This window comes from Ursus maritimus, unplaced genomic scaffold (assembly GCF_017311325.1).
Source record: "Ursus maritimus isolate PB19 unplaced genomic scaffold, ASM1731132v1 scaffold_20, whole genome shotgun sequence".
Classification (NCBI taxonomy): domain Eukaryota; kingdom Metazoa; phylum Chordata; class Mammalia; order Carnivora; family Ursidae; genus Ursus; species Ursus maritimus.
Window position 1 is genome coordinate 50,962,177 of NW_024424453.1, and position 20,118 is coordinate 50,982,294.

Below are 20,118 nucleotides of genomic sequence, written 5' to 3' on the forward strand. Positions count from 1 at the left end.
TCCCAGGAAGTAGAAGGAAGGCAGAAAAGAAGTCAGAGACACAGCCTGGACCGACAGGGGAAGAACGAGGAAACTATACTAGGGAAGCTAAAGATGTAAGTAAAGGTGGAAATGAGCAACTGTTTCAAATGATAAGAGAACAAGTAAGACGAGGAATAAGAAATGAGCACTGATTTGAGAATTAGCAGAGTTTCCATAAGATGACTAGATGAGCAACTTCTGACTGTAGCTGTTAGAAAGCAAATGGGAAATGGGGTTGTGGGCAAAACCAGTCCTTCAAGAACCACAGCAGTGAATCTACGTGTACAAAGATTAGGTCATGTAATTTGTAAACAAGGAAACTATTATTAATGCAACTAATACCAATCTTCATTATATTGTTCCTTAGGTTGTGTGTGGTACAAATCCTGAGTTTCATGTATCATTTGTAAAGATCTAGAGGTCTGTTGTTGTTAAGGGTGGATCGCTATCTTAACCAAGAAACAGAAACATGCATTTCCCAAAGCTAACCTAGCACACGTATCCCCTACTGTTTCAAAGTTCCCATTAAGCCATTTGGCTTATACGAAAGACCTACAGTAGTTCCTGTTTACACTATTGAAAGAAATCAGAAGAGGATTTTCGCTTTTACGAAAAAAGTGAAAATGATGTTGAGCGTTTGCTTTGCAGCCAGCCCTTATGGAGGCAGCCCCAGTCGCTCAGCTCTTTCCCAGGGAACCACACTCAGCTCAGGCCACCAGAGCTTTGAACTGTGTGAGCATCTGTGCTTCATTTCAATTTATTTTGTGTATCCAGTAGCAAGAGGTATTCTATGGTATCAGAAAGGCCTAAAAGAGGTTATTCTTTGGGTCTGGAAATGCTGAAAAATTTTTACAAATAAATCAGTGGTAACTGTTTCTTTGCTTTGTGCCATTTCAGCTTACAAAAGGTTTCACAGAACTACTTTCCATTAGTGGGGGAAACCTATACACCAAACAAAAGCAAATGCTACTGTTTTTTTTTTCCATTCTGTACAAAACCATAAGCCATTTTTAAAAAAACGAAAGACAAAGTACCTGTTCCATAACTTCAGGTGCCATCCAGCAAGGAGTTCCAACAAAGGTCTTTCTCACTTTATTTCGGGTAATATCACCACCAGTTGCTAAAAAAGCACTAACCCCAAAGTCTGAAATAGATACAAGAGCAAAGTATTTAGAAGTACAGTAACTAACATAGGTGGATAGGAAAATAATACAGTCCTACATACAAACAACATGACACTTTCTCTTCTTTCCACTGAAATTCTTGACTAAATTAAGACATAGCTTAATGGGTCCCTCATTCCACTCTCTACCCTCACACATCACCATCTCAACAGATTTTCCTCCCTGCTTCAATCCATTCTATTAGCATCCTTCCCAGACAAAAAATCCGTACCCATTACACAATAACTCCTCATTCTTCTTCTCCCCAGTCATTGGCAACCATCATTCTAACTTTCTGCCTCTGTGATTCTGAATACTCTATGGACTTCATATAAATAAAGTCATATAGTATTTGTTTTTTGTAGCTGGGTTATTTTACTTAGCATAATGTCCTCAACGTTTATCCACTTTTGTAGAGTATTACAGAATTTCCTTCCTTTATAAGCTGAATAATATCCCATTGTATGTACATACCACATTTTGTGTATTCTTTCATCTGTTAATGGACACTTGGGCTGCTTCCCCATTTTAGCCATGGAGAAAATGCTGCTGTGAAAATGGGTGTCCTAATAATTGTTTGAGTCCCTGCTCTCAGTTCTTTGGGAGTCTATACCCAGAAGTGGAATTGCTGGATTACACAGTAATTTTGTTTTTCATTCTTTGAGGAACTGCCATATTATTTTCCACAGCAGCTGTACCATTTTACATGGCCACCAACAGTGAACTAAGATTCCAATTTTTCCACATCCCCTGTATTTTCTAGTTTTACGGGGTTTTTTGATAGTAGCCATCCTGATGTATGCAAGGTGGGATCTCACTGTAGTTCCGATTTGCATTTCCCTAATGATAAGTGATGTTGAACATCTTTTCACGTGCTTATTAGCAATTTGTATGTCCTCTCTGGAGAAAAGTCTACTTAAGCCCATAGTCTCAAAAAAATACAATTTAAACTAAAAACGAGTTCACCCATTTTTGCTATCCCCCACCCCTGCCTCTGGCAACCACCAATCCGTTCTCTGTATCTATGAGCTTAAGGTCTAATATATATAGTAGACTCCATATATAAAAAAGATTAGTCTTTCACTGTCTTACTACACATAGCACAAAGCCCTCAAGGTCTTATACACACAATGGCACAAATGACAAGATTTCATTATTTTTTATGACTGAATGATATTCCACCATATGTATACACCACAATTTCTCTATCCATTCTGAGACCTACATCAATGAGCTTACTACCTATGTTTCCTTCTAAGAGCTTTATGGTTTCAGGTCTTATGCTCAAGTCTTTAATCTATTTTGAGTTAATTTTTATCTACAGTGTAAGAGAGTGATCCAATCCAGCTTCACTATTTTGCAGGAGGCTGTCCAATTTTCCCAATACCACTTTATTGAAGATACTGTCCTTTTCTCCATTGTGTATTCTTTGCTATTGTAAATAATACCGCAATGAACATGCATATTTCTTTCTGAGTTAGTGTTTTCACTTTCCTCAGATAAATACCCAGAAGTGGAATTACTAGGTCATATAACAGTTCTATTTTTAATTTTCTGAGGAACCTCCATACTGTTTTCCACTGGCTGTACCAATTTACATTCCCACCAACACTGCATAAGGGTTCTGGTTTTTCCACATCCTTGCCAATGCTTGTTGTTTCCAGTCTTTTTGATAATAACCATTCTAACAGGTGTAAGACAGTATCTCGATGTGTGTGAGGCTCTGACTTGCATTTCCCTAATAATTAATGACATGGAGGATCTTTTCAATTTACCTGTTGGCAATCTGTATGTCTTCTTTGGAAAAATGTCTATTCAAATTTTCTGCCCATTTCTTGATCAGATTGTTCAGTTTTGATACTGAGTTGTACCAATTCTTTACGTATTTTGGATATTAGTCCCTTTTTTTAAAAGATTTTATTTATTTGTCAGAGAGAGAGAGAGAGCGCGCAAGCGCAGGGGGAGCAGCAGGAAGAGGGATAAGCAGGCTCCCTGCTGAGCAGGGAACCCGATGCGGGACTCGATCCCAGGACCCCAGGATCATGACCTGAGCCGAAGGCAGACGCTTAACCAACTGAGCCACCCAGGCGTCCCTGGATATTAGTCCCTTACCAGATATATGATTTGCAAATATTTTCTCCCATTCACTAGGATGCCTTTTCATTTTGTTGATCTCTTTTGTTGTGCAGATTTTTAGTCTGATATTCCTATTGGTTCGTTTTTACCTTAGTTGCTTTTGGTGTCAGATTCAAAAAATCATCACCAAGACCTATATCAAGGAGACTGCCATCCATGTTTTCTAGGTATTTTATGGTTTCATATCTTACATTCAAGTCCTTAATTTGAGTTAATTTTTGCATATGATCTTAGATGGTGCTCTGGCTTCATTCTTTTACATCTGGCTGTTTAATTTTCCCAACACCATTTATTGTAGAGACTATCCTCTCCCCACTGTATACTCTTGACTCCTTTAGGATAAATTAATTGCCATATGTGTGTGGGGGGTTATTTCTGGGCTTTCTATTCTGTACCATTGATCTATGTGTCCATTTTACGCCAGTAACACACTGTTTAATTATTACAGATTCACACTATACTTTGAAATCAGGAAGCATCATGTCTCCAGCTTTGTTCTTTCTCAAAACTGCTTTGGCTATTTGAGGTTTTTTATGGTTCCACATAAATTTTAGGATTGGAAAAATGCCATTATAATTTTGATTGGAATTACAAAGAATCTGTATTTTGTTTCAGGCAGTATAGACATTTTAACAATATAAACTCTTCCAACTCATAAGCATAGAATATCTTTCTGTTTACGTCTCCAACATCTTTCTTTAATGTCTTAGAGTTCTCCACACATTGGTCTTTTACCTCTTTGGTTAAATTTATTACTAGGTATTTTACTTTTTTGGATGCAACTATAAATGATTGTTTTCTTAATTTCGTTATTAATGTACAGAAATGCAACAGATTTGCATTTACAGATTTTGTATCCTGCAACTTTACTAAATTTTATCATTATCACAGTTTTCTGATGGAGTCTTTAGGATTTTCTATATTTAATATCATGTCATTTGCACAGTTTCAGTTTTACTTCTTGCTTTCTAATTTGGGTGCCTTTGATTTCTTTTTCTTGCCTAACGGCTTTGGCTAGTACTACACTGAATAAAAGTGGCAAGAGTGGGCATCCTTGTCTTGGTTCATGATCTTACAAGAAACGCTTTCAGCTTTCTACGACTAAGTATAATGTTAGCTGTGGGCTTGTCATGCATGACCTTTGTTATGTTGAGGTAGCTCCCTCTGTACTGGCTTTATAGAGAATCAGAGACGGATGCTGAATTTTGTTAAATGCTTTTACCACATCTGTTGAGATGATATACTTTTTATCCTTCATTTTGTTAATATGGTATATCACACTGACTAATTTGCAGGTGTTGAACAATCCTTGCATCCCTGGAATAAGACCCACTACTACATCAAGGTATATGGTCCTTTTAATGTATTGCTAAACTGAGTTTACTAATATTTTGTTCAAGATTTTTGTATCTATGTCCATCAGAATATTGGCCTGTAATTTTCTTTTTTTGTGGCATTCCTGTCTGGTTTTGGTATCAGAGTAAGGCTGGCCTCATAAAATGTATTTAAAAGAGTTTCCACCTCTTACTATTTTTTGGAAGAGTTTGACAGGGATTGGTATTAATTCTTTCAATGTTTGGTAGAATTCACCAGTGAAGCTGTCTGGTACTGGACTTTTGTTTGTTGGGAGGTTTTTGACTACTGATTCATTCTCTTTACTAGTAACTGAATTAGTCTGCTTAGGTTTTCTATTTCATCATGATTCAGTCTTGGTAGGTTGTATGTTTCCAGAAATTTACCCATTTCTTCTAAATTGCCCGATTTGTCAGCATATGATTGTTCACAGTAGTTGCTTACAATCCTTTCTCTAATATCAGCTGTAGCTTCTCTTTCATATTTTTTTCATTTCTCATTTTATTTACTTGAATCCTCCTTCTCTTGGTGAATCTAAGCTAGAGGTTTGCCAATTTTGTTTATCTTTTCAAAGAACTAGTTCTTATTTCAATGATCTTTTCTATTGTCATTACAGTCTGTATGTCATTTATTTCTGTTCTAGTCTTTGTTATTTCCTTCCTTCTGCTAACTGGGTTTCATTTGTTCTTCTTTTTCTAGTTCCTTGAGGTATAAATTTGTTTGATATTTTATTTCTTGGGGTAGGCATTTATCACTATGAACTTCCCTTTTAGAACTGCTTTTGTTTTCAGAACAAAGAGACTAGTGATTCGGGTGGGAAGACCTGCTTTTGCTGCATCCAATAAATGTGGTATATTTCCATTTTCATTTGTCACAAGGTATTTTTTAGTTTCATTGTTGACCCATTGGTTGTTCAGTAGCATGTTGTTTAAGCTCCAGGTATTTGTAAATTTTCCCATTTTCTTCACATGAATTTCTAGTTTCCAACCAAGCATGGTTGGAAAATATGCTTGATTTGATTTCAGGCCTCTTAAATTTATTAAGACTTAGTTGGTGGACTAACATATGTTCTGTCTTGAAAAATGCTCCATGTGTACTTGAGAAGAAAGTGTATTCTACTGTTTGAGGATGGAATGTTTTGTAAATGTATATTAAGTCTATTTCTGGCCTAACGTATCATTTAAGGCTGATGTTTCCTTCTTGATTTTCTGTTTGGATGATCTATCCACTGATTTAAGTGGGGGTATTTAAGCCCCCTAATCTTATTGTATTACTATCTATTTCTCCCTTTAGGTCTATTAATATTTACTTTTTATAATTAGATGCTTCTAATGTTGGGTGCATAAATATTTACAGATGTTTTATCCTTTTTTCGATTGACCAATTTATCATTATGTAATGCCCTTCCTTTTTTTTTCTTTTTTTTTTTAAGATTTATTTATTTGTTAGAGAGACACACAGAGAAATAGAGCACAAGCAGGGGAAGCGGCAGGCAAAGGGAGAAGCAGGCTCCCCACTGAACAAGAAGCCCAATGCAGGACTCCATTCCAGGACTCTGGGACCATGACCTGAGCTGAAGGCAGATGCTTAACCAACTGAGCCACTCAGGCATCCCATGTAATGCCCTTCTTTAACTCTTATTACGATCTTTGTTCTAAAGTCTGCTTTGTCTGATGTATCTACTTCACTTGCAATTTTTGTCATTTGAGTCTTCTCTCCTTCTTTCCTAGTCCATCAAGCTAAAGGTTTGTCAATTTTGGTGATCCTTCCAAAGAATCACCTCTCTACTGCTTCTCTATTCTCTATTTCCTTCATCTCTTCTCTAAATTTTATTATTTTCTTCCTTCTGCTAGCATTGGGTTTAGTTTCTTCATTTTCTAGTTCCTTAAGGTATAAAGTAAGGTTGTTGGTTTGCTATCTTATTTTTTAAATAAAATGTCTATAGCTACAAACTTGCCCCTTAGCAATACTTTTGCTATGACCCATAGTTTTGATATATTGTGATTTTGTTTTCATTCCTAAGTATTTTTTAATTTCCGTTGTGAAGCTTTCCTTTTTCCATTCCTTGTTTGAGTATGTGTTGCTTAATTTCTGCAAATTGGTGAAATTTTTAGTCTTCTGCTATTGATTTCTCACTATCCACAGTGGTCAGAGAAAGTATTTTGTATAATATCTTTTAAAATCTTTTGGGACTTGGGACACCTGGGTGGCTCAGCTGGTTAAGCAGTCAACTCTAGGTTAGCTCAGGTCATGATCTCACGTTCCTGGCGAGCCCTCAGTCAGTATCCATGCTCAGCAGGGAGGAGTCTGCTTGAGGATTCTCTCTCCCTCTCACCTCCCCCCCACTCATGCATACTCTTTCTCTATAAATAAATAAATCTTTAATAAAATAAAGTAAAATCTATTGGGACTTAATATGTGGTCTAACATGGTCTACCCCAGAAAATGCCCCATGTGCACTTGAGAAGAATGTATATTCTGATCCTGTTGAGTTCTCTATGTCTGTTAGTTCTAGGTGGTGTACTGTATAGTATTAAGTCTTTCATTTCCTTATCTCCTATTGTATCCATTATTGTGAATGGAGTATGGAAGTTTCCAACTGCTAATGTGAAGCTCTCTTCAGTTCTTACAGTAGTGTTTCCTTCATATATTTTGTTAGTATGTTATTATGTGTACAAATATTTATAATTGATGTATCTTTTTGCTGTACTGAATCTTTTGTTAATAGGTAAAGTCCTTATTTGTTTTGTAACCCTTTTTGTGTTTTGGGCTTTTTTTGGTAACCCTTTTTGACTTAAAGTTTATTTTCTCTGATACTAGAATAGCCACCTCTGTTCTCTTGGATACTATTTGTATGGAACATCCTTTTTCTATCCTTTCACTTTCAATGTATTTGTGTCTGGGATCTAAAATGAGTCCCTTACAGACAGTATATAGTTGGGTTAAGTATTTTCATCTGTTCTACCAATCTCTGTCTTTTGATTGGAGAGTTAATCCATTTACATTTGAAGCAATTACCAATAAGGAAGGACTGACGTCTGTCATTGTCCTATTTGTTTTCCATATGTCTTATAGCTTTTTTGTCCCTCATTTCCTGTGTTGCTTTTCTGTTGACTTTTTGTTGTGAAATGCTTAATTTTTTTCGCATTTCCTTTTGTTTATAGTAACTATTTTGTTTTTGATTACCATAGAGATTACATTTAACATTCTAAAGTTATCATACTCGAATATGAATTTATACCAGCCTAGGGCACTGGCTGGCTCAGTCAGTACAGCATGCAACATGAGTTTGAGCCTCATGTTGGGCATAGAGATTACTTAATTAAAAAAGAAAATTTCTTTAAAAAAATCTTGAATTTATACCAGCCTAACTTCAATAACACAAAATCTCTTCTTTATAGTACTATCCCCACCCCTGCTGGTTACTGTCACAAAATTATATCTTAACATACTGTATGCTCAAAAACATGAACTGGTAATTCTTTTAAATACACTGGTCTCTTAAGCAGAAAACATGTTTTGGATTCACAAACCAGTTACCGTAATATTAACTTTTAGACCATTAACTGTTTTTAGTAATGTTATTATGTAGAAAAAAAAAGTGAAGTCACAAACCACTGTTACAATAATACTAGCTTGTATACTTGCCCATGTATTTACCTTTATGAGATCTTTATTTCTTCATACTGCATCGAGTTACTGTCTAGTGTCCTTTCATTCCACCTTGCAGGACTCCCATGAGCATTTCTTGCAGGCAGATCTATCAGAAACAAATTTCTTCACCTTTTGTTTATCTGGCAATGTCGAGATTTATCCCTCAATCTGAAGGATAGTTTTACCAGATATAGGATTCTTGATTGACAAATTTTTTCTTTAACCACTGTGAATATATTGGCCTCCTGCCTTCTGGCCTCCAAAGTTTCTGATGAGACACCTGCTGACAGCCATATTGAGGATCCCTCGTATGTGTCGAGTCACTTTTATCTTCCTCCTTTCAAGATTCTTTTTCTTTGGCTTTCATAAGTTTGATTATAATGTGTAGGGTCTTTCAGAGTTCATCTTACTTGGAGATCACTAAGCTTCTTGGATGTTTATATTCACGTTTCCATCAGTTTTGGAAAGTTTACAACCATTAGTTATTCAAATATCTCTCTGCCCATTTCTCTCTCCTCCTGGGACTTTCCACATGTGTGCTGGTCTGCTTGATGGTGTCAAACAGGTCCCTTAAGCTCTGTTCACTTATCTTCAGTCTTTTTCCTTCCTGTTCCTTAGACACTATTATTTCCACTTTCCTGTTTTCAAATTTATCAATTCTTTTTTCAGCCAGTTCAAATCTGCATTTGCATTTGAATCCTTCTAGTGGGCTTTTCATTCATAATACAAGCTACTGTACTTTTTAGCTCCAGAATTTCTTTTTTGTTTTTTGGTTCTTTCTCCTTATTGGTAGCTCCGTTTTATGCACACATTGTTTTCTTGCATTTATTCACATCTTCCTTTAGTTTTCTTTGTCTAGTATATCTGCCGTCAGGGCTTTTTCAGTGACAGTTTCTATTATTTATTTCCTTTGAATGGGTTATACTTTACTGTTTCATTGAATGCCTTGTGATTTGTTTTTGTTTAAAACTGGACATTTGAGTCTAATGATGTAGTTATTCTGGAAATCGGATCATCTCCCTTTCCCAAGGTTTGATGCTTAAATTTTGTTGCTGTTTTTATTTTGGTTGTTATAGACTATTTCTGTGTCAAGCATCAGCCTTAAGTATAAACAAGCTCTTCTCAGGACTTTTCTATACCTTTTCCTGGCATGTGCAGTCATTTTCCAATTTTCCCCACCAATGTGATTATTTTTAAATGTCTGGCTCCAAAAATGGGAGAAAAAACAAAGGGAAGGAAAAAAAGGTGCTGTTCCTTTAAGTCCCTGGAAGTCATCTGGAGGGGAGGGGGTGTCACAACAATGGCTGTCTGCCTCTTTATCTGCACCAATGTGATCAGGAGCAGCAATCAGTGATCAGAGCACAGATCCATATTTGGAAGACAGGGTCCACTTTGCCCACTGTGGGTCCCACAACCTGTGTGCAAGTTGCTCCTAAAACAGGTGCACGGGGCCTGCCAGGAGGCTGATGGCTAGGGAATAGGTAGCTCTGAAATTGACTGAAATTAACCACAATTTACCTTCCAAACCTTCCCCTAGAACTTACAAACCTTCAAAGGAACTGCAGAATTATAAAACAGTTACATCAGATAGATTTCTGCTGGTTCAGTTGTTGTCTAGATGTGGAGAGATTTCTGGTGTTTCCTACTTCACCATCTTCCCAGAATCCTCTCTTCTTTAGTTTTCTACCACTTGTTTTTACCTTTCTACACAATACAGCATAATTGTACTTGGTTTTGAACCTATATAAATGAAATCATATGCTATATATTCTATTTCAACTGTTTTCTTTCACCTTATCTTTGCATAACTTATTAATGCTTTTGAATGTAGTTGTAGTTCAAAAGCGCAAATTAACCACAATTTATTCATATTTATCCATTCTACTATTGAAGGGTATTGGGACTGTTTCAACCTTTCAATGCTTATGAGCCCTGTGGCACACATAAGCATGATCTTCTCTAGGCCATACACCTAGAAGCCAAAGTTTTAGGGTATGCATACTTCATGTATTTAATTCTCCCACCACTGGAATGAGATTTTTCCTTGCTTTATAATGACACCAACAACTGTAGCGTCAGATGTTTTTGCCAGGTCAGCCAGTATAACTTGGTATCCCAATGTTATTTTATAGGCATAGCTCGTTTTTTAATGCTTTGACTTACTATGCTTCACAAATACTGTGGTTTTTTTGGTTTTTTGGGTTTTTTTTTTTTTTTTTTTTTTACAAACTGAAGGTCTACGGCAACCCTGCATTGAGCAAGTCTGTTGGCACAATTTTTCCAACAACATTTGCTTACTTCTTATCTCTGTCACATTTTGATAATTCTTGCACTATTCCAAAGATTTTCATTATCACTGTATTTGCTATGGTAATCTGTGTTAGTGATTTTTGATGTTATTATTGTCATTATTTTGGGGGTACCCACAAACCAGGTCCTTATAAGATAGAGAACTTAATAAATAAATGTGTGTGTTTTGAATGCTCCACTGACCAGCCATTCCCCTATCCTTCTCTGTCTCCTTAGGCCTCCCTATTCCCTGAGACACAATAATATTTAAATTAGGCCAATTAAATTATTAGGCCCTACAAGGGCCTCTAAGTGTTCATGTGAAGGAAGAGTCACAGTCTCTCTCTTTAACTCAAAAGCTAGAAATGATTACGCTCAGTAAGGAAGGCATGTTGAAAGCCGAAATAGGCAAAAAACTAGGTCTCCTGTGCCAGTTAGGGAAGGTGTGAATACAAAAGAAAAGTTCTCAAAGGAAATTAAAAGTGCTACTCCAGTGAACACACAAATAAGAAAAGCAAGACAGCCTTATTGCTGATATGAAGTCTTAGTGGCCTGGACAGAAGATCAAACCAGCCCCAACATTCCCTTATGCCAAAGCCTAATCCAGAGCAAGACCCTAACTCTCTTCAATTATAGGAAGGCTGAGAGAGGTGAGGAAGCTGCAGAAGAAAAGCTCAAAGCTAGCAGAGGTTGGTTCATTAGGTTTAAGGAAAGAAGTCATCTCCATAACACAGAAGTGCAAGGTGGAGCAGCAAGTACAGCAACAAGTTATCCAGAAGATCTAGCTAAGTTAATTCATGAAGATGGCTGCACTAAACAACAGATTTTCACTGAAGACAAAACAGCCTTCTATTGGAAGAAACTGGACTTACTAGCTAGAGAGGTCAATGCCTAGTTTCAAAGCTTCAAAGGACAAGCTGACTCTCTTGTTAGGGGCTAATGCAGCTGCTGACTTTTAAGTTGAAACCAATGTGCAGTCCACAAATGCTAGGGCCCTTAAGAATGATGCTCAATCTACTCTTCCTGTGCTCTGTAAATGGAAGAATAAAGCCCGGATGACAGCACATCTGTTTACAAGGTTTACTAAATATTTTAAGTTGAGACCTACCACTCAGGAAAAAAGATTCCTTTCAAAATATTATTGCTCATTGGGGCGCCTGAGTGGCTCAGCTGGTCAAGCATCCAACTGACTCTTGGTTTTGACTCAGGTCATATCTCAGGGTTATGAGATCAAGACCCATGTTGGGCTCCACACTCAGTCCAAAATCTGCTTGAGATTCTCTCCTGCTCCCCCTGCCCCTCCCCCTGTTCACATGCACACTCTCTAAAATAAATAAAATCTTTTAAAAAATATATACTACTGCTCATTGACAATGCACTTGGTTACCCAAGAGCTCCACTGGAGTCATACAATGAGATTAATATTGTTTTCATGCCTGCTAACACAACATCCATTCTGCAGCCCTTGGAGCAAGGAGTAATTTTGACTTTCAAGTCTTATTATTGAACACATTCTATACGGCTAGTGAATCCTCTACTGGGTCTGGGCAAAGTAAACTGAAAACCTGGAAAAGAATTCACTATTCTAGATGCCATTAAGAACATTCATGATCCATGGGAAGAGGTCAAAATAAAAACATTAACAGGAATCTGGAAGAAGTTGATTCCAACCCTCATGGATGACTTTGAGGGGTTCAAGACTTTAGTGGAGGACATAGCTGCAGATGTGGTAGAAACAGCAAGAGAACTAGAATGAGAAGTGGTGCCTGAATATGGGACTGAATTGCTGCATCTCATGATAAAACTTGAGCGAATGAGGAATTGCTTCTTATAGCTGAGCAAAGAAAATGGTTTCTCAAGATGGAATCTATTCCTGGTAAAGATGCTGTGAAGATTGTTGAAATGACAACAAAGCATTTAGAATATTACATAAACTTAGTTGATAAAGCAAGGTTTGAGAGGACTGACTCCAATTTTGAAAAATGTTCTTCTGTGGGTAAAACAGCACTGCATGCTACAGAGAAATCATCTGTGAAGAGTCAACTGCTGTAGCAAATGTCATTGTTGTCTTATTTTAGGAAACTGTCACAGCCACCCCAGCCTTCAGCAGCTACCACCTTGATCAGCCAGCAGCCATCAACATGGAGACAAGACCCTCTACCAGCAAAAAGATTATGACTCACTGAAAGCTCAAAGGATGGTTAGCATGTTTAGCAACAAAGTATTTTTAATTAAGGTATGCACTGGTTTTTTTGGAAACACTGTACTGAGCATTTAATAAGCTATAGTATAGTGTAAACATAACTTTTATACACAGTGGGAAACCAACAAATTCATCTGATTTGCCTTATTGCAATATTTGCTTTACTGTGGTGGTCTGGACCCAAACCCACAATATCTACAAGGCATGCCTATAATATAGGCATTTAACTGATTATAGTGAGGTTGAACATCTTTTATTACATTTATGTTTTGATGTCTTCATTTGGGAAGTCGTCTGCCCATTTTTTATCTGTTTTTTCTTTTTTTTTTTTTTTAAGATTTTATTTATTTATTTGACAGAGAGAAAGAGAGAGCACAAGCAGGGGGAGTGGCAAACAGAGAGAGAGAGAGAGAGCGCGTGCGCGCACGCGGAAGAGGCTTCCCGCAGAGCAGGTGGAGCCCGATGTGGGACTCAATCCCAGGACCCTGGCATCATAACCTGACCCAAAGGCAGATGCTTAACCAACCTTATCTGATTTTTCTTAATGAGTTCTTTATATATTCTAAATCTGAGCCCTATATCAGTTATTATGCCGCAAATATCTTCTCTACTGTTTGCCTTTTTGCTTATTAGTGATGATAAAGTATTTGTTCCTCTTTCAATAAATAGCTGTGAATTTTAAAGGAGTCAAATTTATCAATATTTTCTTTTATCTGAAGCATTATGTGGCTTTGTTAAAATATTTCCTTAGGTTGGGGCATGAAGGAAAATGTGCACCTAAATTATCCTCTAAAGCTGAAGAAATAATTTATGGTCTGGGCGATTATCTTCCTCCTGTCAAACACCTGACTACCCAGCAGGGTGGGACCAAGCGGAGGCCTCAGATGAGTGGCTTGCTCAACAATCCTGCAGTACAGCCACTCTGGAGTCTCAGCCTGGACAAGGGGTATTTCACCAGCATGGCCACCTCTGGCAGGCCCTGGACTCCAGCTCTTATCTCTTCAGTTCTGAAGCTGCAAAAAGTGCACTTCCACCTCTCAGACGCCTTCTCCTCACTGGCAAATACCCCAATCATCTCCAGACAGAAGCAGCTCTGTATCACCCCTCTACAGCATATTAATTCATAAATACAGTGAGGTTTCTTGAGTATCTCTCCTTCAAAGGAAAGCACAGAATGCTATGAGAACTCACAGAAGATGACTCCATGGGGATAAGAAGTGATAACTGGAAGGTAATGACTAATGGACAGAAAAGTGTCTGAGATCAAAAATGAAGGATGAATAGTGTAGGATATCTTGAGAGACAGCAGGGATATGCCAACATAGTCTGCTTGACTAGAGACAGTCCAGGGACTAGAAGAGAAAACTGGCTCTGAAAACACAAAAGATAAGTAAGGTGGTTCTACTGACCATTAAATCAAAATAAAAAGAAATACTAATCATTACCTGCAATCTGTACTGAGCCATCTTCTCCAAGAAGAATATTTCCAGCTTTCACATCTCTTTAAGAAAAAAAAAGTTACATATTAAAAAACACCTACTCTTTGGAGTCACATAATTTAAGCAATTGTTTACTGTATTCACACAAAAATGGTAATATTTAAATACTCTTATCTTACATAAAGAGTATTAAGGTCTATAGTAAAAAATTTTTAAATTTCAGTCACTTGTACAAGAATCTAAATATTATAAACTAGAAGCTACAATAACAGATAGCTTTTTACTGTAAAATTCAGAAAACCCAAGATGATTAAATACTTGACTGGGATAACAATGGCCAAAGAATGTGACCCTCACCTACCATCACCTAATTCTACTTTTTGAAACATAATGATTTGTTTTCCCACAGCCTAATACATGATGAAAATTTTTAAATGGTCAGTATGTGGTTGAAAACAGGGACTATTCTATGTCTGAGGCATAAAGATGGATATAAATTATTCAAACATCTTTATATTTTTATCGGTAACTATAATTCAAATAGGACATGCACACAGTCTTGTTATAAAAACCTAAACATCACTGAAAAGCCCAAAGTCCCTCTGACCACCATTCTCAAGTCTAGTATCAAAGTTTCCAACTATTACCAGTCTAGTCAATAGAATATGTTCCTGTGACGTATCTGGGCTTATCTTCCAACATAAATGATAAGACACTAACCAGTCAAATCTACAACTTGTTTTTCTCGTGTAACAATGTGTTAGAAGTATCCTAAGAGCAGCAAATTCACTTCTCAATAACCCGGAGAAACCCCCAAATATACAAGGGGGGGTCACTACAACGTTGTTTGTAATAACAAAGCAAAAATGGTAACAACCCAGAAGGCCAACAATAGCAGAAATATTGAACTAATTTTGTTATAGCCATAAAAATGGAATAAGGTCAATCAACATGTTATGCCTTGAAATATCATCTAATACATCCTACTAAGTGAACATATCAAATAAGAGGACAGCGCATTCTGTAGGACACTGTTAATGTAAAACACACGCACACATGCACACGCGTGCGCACGCGTGCACACACACACACACACTTTTCATATATACCAAATGAGAGCAATAAATGGTTCCTTCTTTGGAAAAGAATGGAATTGGAGTCAAGAGAAACAGTGTTTAAATATCTTGTGGAAATGCAATCACGTATTTATTTTGTAATTAAAAATAAATATATAATTAAATAAACAAAAGAGAGCCAGTCTTTGAAGCTAGACAAGAAAGAAGAACAAGACTAGCTCATGGAGGAAAGCTCTACCACAAAAAAGAACCGGTGAAAAGCACAACACTTCATCCTTCTCCCTGTCCCTGCCTTCTCCTGCATCTTTATTTTTTTTTTTTAAGATTTTATTTATTTGTCAGAGAGAGAGCACAATCACGGGGAGCAGTAGGCAGAGCAGGCAGAGGGAGAAGCAGGCTCCCCGCTGAGCAAGGAGCCTGATGCAGGACTTGATCCCAGGATCCTGGAATCATGACCTGAGCCGAAGGCAGCAGCTTAACCGACTGAGCCACTCAGGCGTCCCCTCCTGCATCTTTAGATATAACCAGTCATTGGGGAAAAATTAACAATAGTTTCACAACTGTGTGTAGCAGCTTCACCAAACCACAGTATACAGTACTTTTCCTAAATGCATACTGAAGCATAAGGAAATCATGCTACTGAGTATTCTTCACTGCTTATGAATCTAAGCAATTTACAGGACATTCTCCCAGAGGCCAACTTAGAGTGGAGGCAGCTAAGTCTGTTCTACAAACATAAAGTCTCTGACTCCAGATACTACGAATACTACGAACAGGAGAAAATTGAGGACCTTCCCTTCCTTTGATGACAAAAACCATCCAACTGAGTCAACCATGAACCTTCAACTGCCTTTTGAGCTCATCCGGAATGACATCTAAAACTCAAAATGTATAGTTTAGTTACTTCCTCGTTTGTGTTTCTGTAGCACAGTGTTAGCAGAGACTATAAAAATATCATTATATTCTTGGGGCTCTTTCACCATGAGCTAAGATCTGGACCTGTACTGGGGCACCTAGCATCTGCCTTCAGTTCAAGTCATGATCCTGGAGTCCAGGGATTGAGCCCTGCATCAGGCTCCCTGCTCAATGGGGAAGTCTGCTTCTTCTTCTCCCTCTGCTCCTCCCCCACTTATGCTCACTCTCTGCTCTCTTTCTCTCTCGTTCAATCTCTCTCTCAAATAAATAAATAAAAATCTTAAAAAAAAAAAAAGATCTGGACCTATACCTTAACAGATTTCTGTATCACCTGCACTTATGATTAGTGCACAGGAGGCATCTCCAAGATATTCATCAAATAGATTTAAATAACTAAACAATCTCCCTCAAATCCTCTCCCAGATATAGGTGGAGTATTAAATTTAAAAAAATGAATGAATGAATCCAGCTAAATACCAAAATAAAACTTGACTATCCCCTTCCCACCATCCCAAACCCCAATTCCCACCTCCTAACTCTGTTCCAAATGACAGGGTTATAAATTAATACACCGGCAGTCAAACAAGACAACTTAACTATCCAACAACAGGAAACCAGTTAAACTGTGGTATATCTTTATAATGAAATACTATGAATAGTAATGAATATATGAGATAATATGGAAAAATCACCAAATAAGAAGTGAAATAATACTATGCATGTACGTTGCCACTGTCTTTTTTTTTTTTTAAGGAGAAAGAAGAATATACATATATTATGTTTATATTGGCATAGAATCTCTCTCAAAGGAGACACAAGAAAAATGGCAAGAAGTGGGTCCCTTTAGACCAGGGTACTAGAGGTTCAGGAAAGGAAGAAGACTTTTTAAAGAATACTTTATTTTTTAGAACAGTTTTAGATTTACACAGAAAATGAGAAGATAGTGCAGAGGAGTTCCCTACACCTTACAGTTTCTGCCATTATTAACATCTTACATTTGTATGGTACATTTAATGAGACCAATATTGATGCACCACTATTCAAGTCCTCGATTTACTCATATTTTAAAAATTTTTTACCTAATGTCCTTTTTCTGTCCCAGGATTCCATTCAGGATTCCATATTAAATTTAATTATTGTCTTCTTAGGTTCCTCTTGTCTGTGACAGTTTCTTTGACTTTCCTTGTTTTTGATGTTTTGACAGTTTTGAGGAGTAATGGCCAAGTATTTTGTAGGATGCCCCTCTAATGGAATTTTCCTCATGATGAGACTGGTGTTAGGAGTTTTTGGAAGGAAGGCCACAGAAGTGCCACTTTCATCACATCATATCAAGAGTACATAGTATCAACATGACTTAGCACAGCTGATATTGACAGGACTTGTTTATTATCATATACCATTTTGTGCTTTTTCAATTTTTAAGCCACATATATGTATTACCTATTCAAATGTTTCATAAGCTTTTGTCTTTCATAAGCGAAGAGGGAGTAATCCATTTTCAGTAGAGCCTGCACTTTGGGTGACTACTTTTCCTGATCAACTCCTCAGATAATCAATTCTTGTTTCCCATTTAAAACCAAAGCGCAGGGGCTCCTGGGTGGCTCAGTTGGTTAAGCATCCAACTCTTGACTTTGGCTCAGGTCATGATCTCAGGGTCATGAGATCGGTCAGCAGAGTTTGCTTGAGATTCTCTCCCTCTGATCCTCCCCCCACTCACACTTGCACTCACTCTCTCTCTCTCAAATATATAAATCTTTAAAAAAAGAAAAGAAAAGAAAAAGAAAGAAACCAAAGTGCAATCTGTAGAACAGCTTCCAGGAATAAAAGCAGAGGAATATCACAAAGCTAAATGGCTCACTGGACAATCAAACACAACAGTCTGCCCTCCTACCCAACAGGACAACTGACCTTTCAAGGAAAAGATTTGTAACTAAATATCTGGAAATCAACAGAGTCCTTAAAAACCATTTTTTACTTTGCCACAAAGAATATCAAGCAACCCAGCAGCCCCACCGGTTAAATCTACCATCCACTCTTAAATAAGAACAGTGAGTTTTGTTTTTCACAGCTTAATGCCATTTCTCACGTGTCGCTATTGCACCAAAGTTACAAATTCCTTGTAAAATTAAAAGGACTATCATAGACATGCTTGACTTTTTCATTAGCACACAGCAAAAGTTACTGCCCAGGACATTTTTATGACTCATCAATAGGCACAGTTTGTGGAAATTTTGAAAAAAGTCAAGACAAGCAATGAATCAAAATGAAAGCTGGAAAATACACTACATTTAGGCATCTTAAACTAGCCAACATTTCTGTTAGAGCTAACCTCCTTAACAGGAAAAAATACTGGAGTAGGTAGATGCAGAGAGAAAAGCAGAAGTCTAATTCAGACACCTGTTCACCCTAGTCAAAACCTCTAAAGCCTAGAGGGTCAGCGGGGATCATAGTGAAGATGGAGGAAAATTATCTGACCCAAGCCACCAGGCTAACACACAAATGGACCAGAAATAAAGATGAGGAGTAGCAAGAGAAACCTACTAAATAGGTCCATCTGTTTCCCAGTAAGACCAACATCAAAGTGTGCTGAAGTCTCAGTGAAGCTCACAACTCAGAGTGGTTCCTACTGAAGTATAAGCAGGGGTTCTCCACCTCAGCTGCATTAGAATCACTTGGGGAGCTTTTAAAAGCCCGAATGCCAATGCCTCATGTCAGACCAATTAAATGAATGTCTTGCAATGGATCCAGGAATCAGTACTCGCCCGAAGTTTCCCAGGTGATTCCAATAAGCAGCCAAGGTTGAGAGTCTCTGATTTAAAGAATGAGATAGAGAATCCATTCCGGTAACATGGCAAACAGTCTTTCATCATTACTGCCCAGGACTTTGCTGCAAAACCCACCATTTCCCTGCTACAAACAAAGAAATGCTGGATAAATTAGGAAGGGAAACTGTCACATAGCTGAACAGGAAATAAAGACAAGGAAATCCTCAAGTTTCAAAAATGAAAGGGACACTTAGGAGCCAGAGGAGTAAGCCTTAGGAGAGAGAAGAAATGGCTAAAACCTCAGGTTTTAAAACCCACCCCCTAAACAGAACACATGGCACTGGACTAGTTTAAAGTTGAGAGTAGAATTGAGACCTCTTCATAAAATCAGGACCCTAGGAAAAAATGAGCCACAGTGAAAGACATGCTTAGCAAAAGTAAGCTAGTACATCCATATTAAAATAAGATGTAATTGTCTTTAATACAAAAGCATTTCTAGGAATGGAAAGGGCCATTATATAATTTTAAAAAATAGGAATAATTCCCCAGGAAGATAAGAATTCTGAAGGGGTTGTTGGGTTGTAGGGCCCCTTCTCACTAATCTCTGGCCTCCACTGTTCTGATCGGTCAGCTCTCAATCATATTGCTACTGTCTTAGCTTGTTCTGTTCAGGCTGCTACAACAAAAATACCACAGACTGGGTGGTTTCAACAATGAACATTTATTTGTCGCGGTTGGGGCTGGGAAGTCCAAGATCAAGGCAGTGGCAGATTTGGTGTCTGCTGAGGATCCACTTCCTGGTTCATAGGCATAGGAGTGCTGACAACACTGACTCCACCTTTGGCCCTCCATTTTTGTCCATGCCTGCACAATGACCTCCCGCGGAGCCACATGTTCCAGGCCCCGTGGAGGTTAATGAATGCCCTGACCAGATGTGGGAGGCTTGTTCTGACACACAGAGAAGGCGCCACTTTAGGTAACTACCCTTTGATATCACCCCCATGCCCCTCACACTATAAAAACTGTTGGTTAAGATCTGGACTAGACAGAGAATGGGGGCAGAGAAGAGTCGCACCGCTGCCTGGACTGTCAGTCCATGCAATC

At 37.8% G+C, this 20,118-nt stretch overlaps 1 protein-coding gene across 3 annotated transcripts in view; it reads right to left on the bottom strand.

Annotated features, from left to right (window-relative positions):
- Positions 1-20,118, bottom strand: part of OXSR1 (oxidative stress responsive kinase 1) — a 93,113-nt gene that overhangs the window by 31,467 nt on the left and 41,528 nt on the right. For all 3 annotated transcript variants that reach the window (XM_040636952.1, XM_008710194.2, XM_040636953.1), the window contains 2 exons: positions 14,265-14,320; positions 1,056-1,165 (listed from right to left, as the gene is read on the bottom strand). In XM_040636952.1, coding sequence (XP_040492886.1) covers positions 1,056-1,165; positions 14,265-14,320 — 166 coding nt within the window. The remainder of the gene's footprint in view (positions 1-1,055; positions 1,166-14,264; positions 14,321-20,118) is intronic.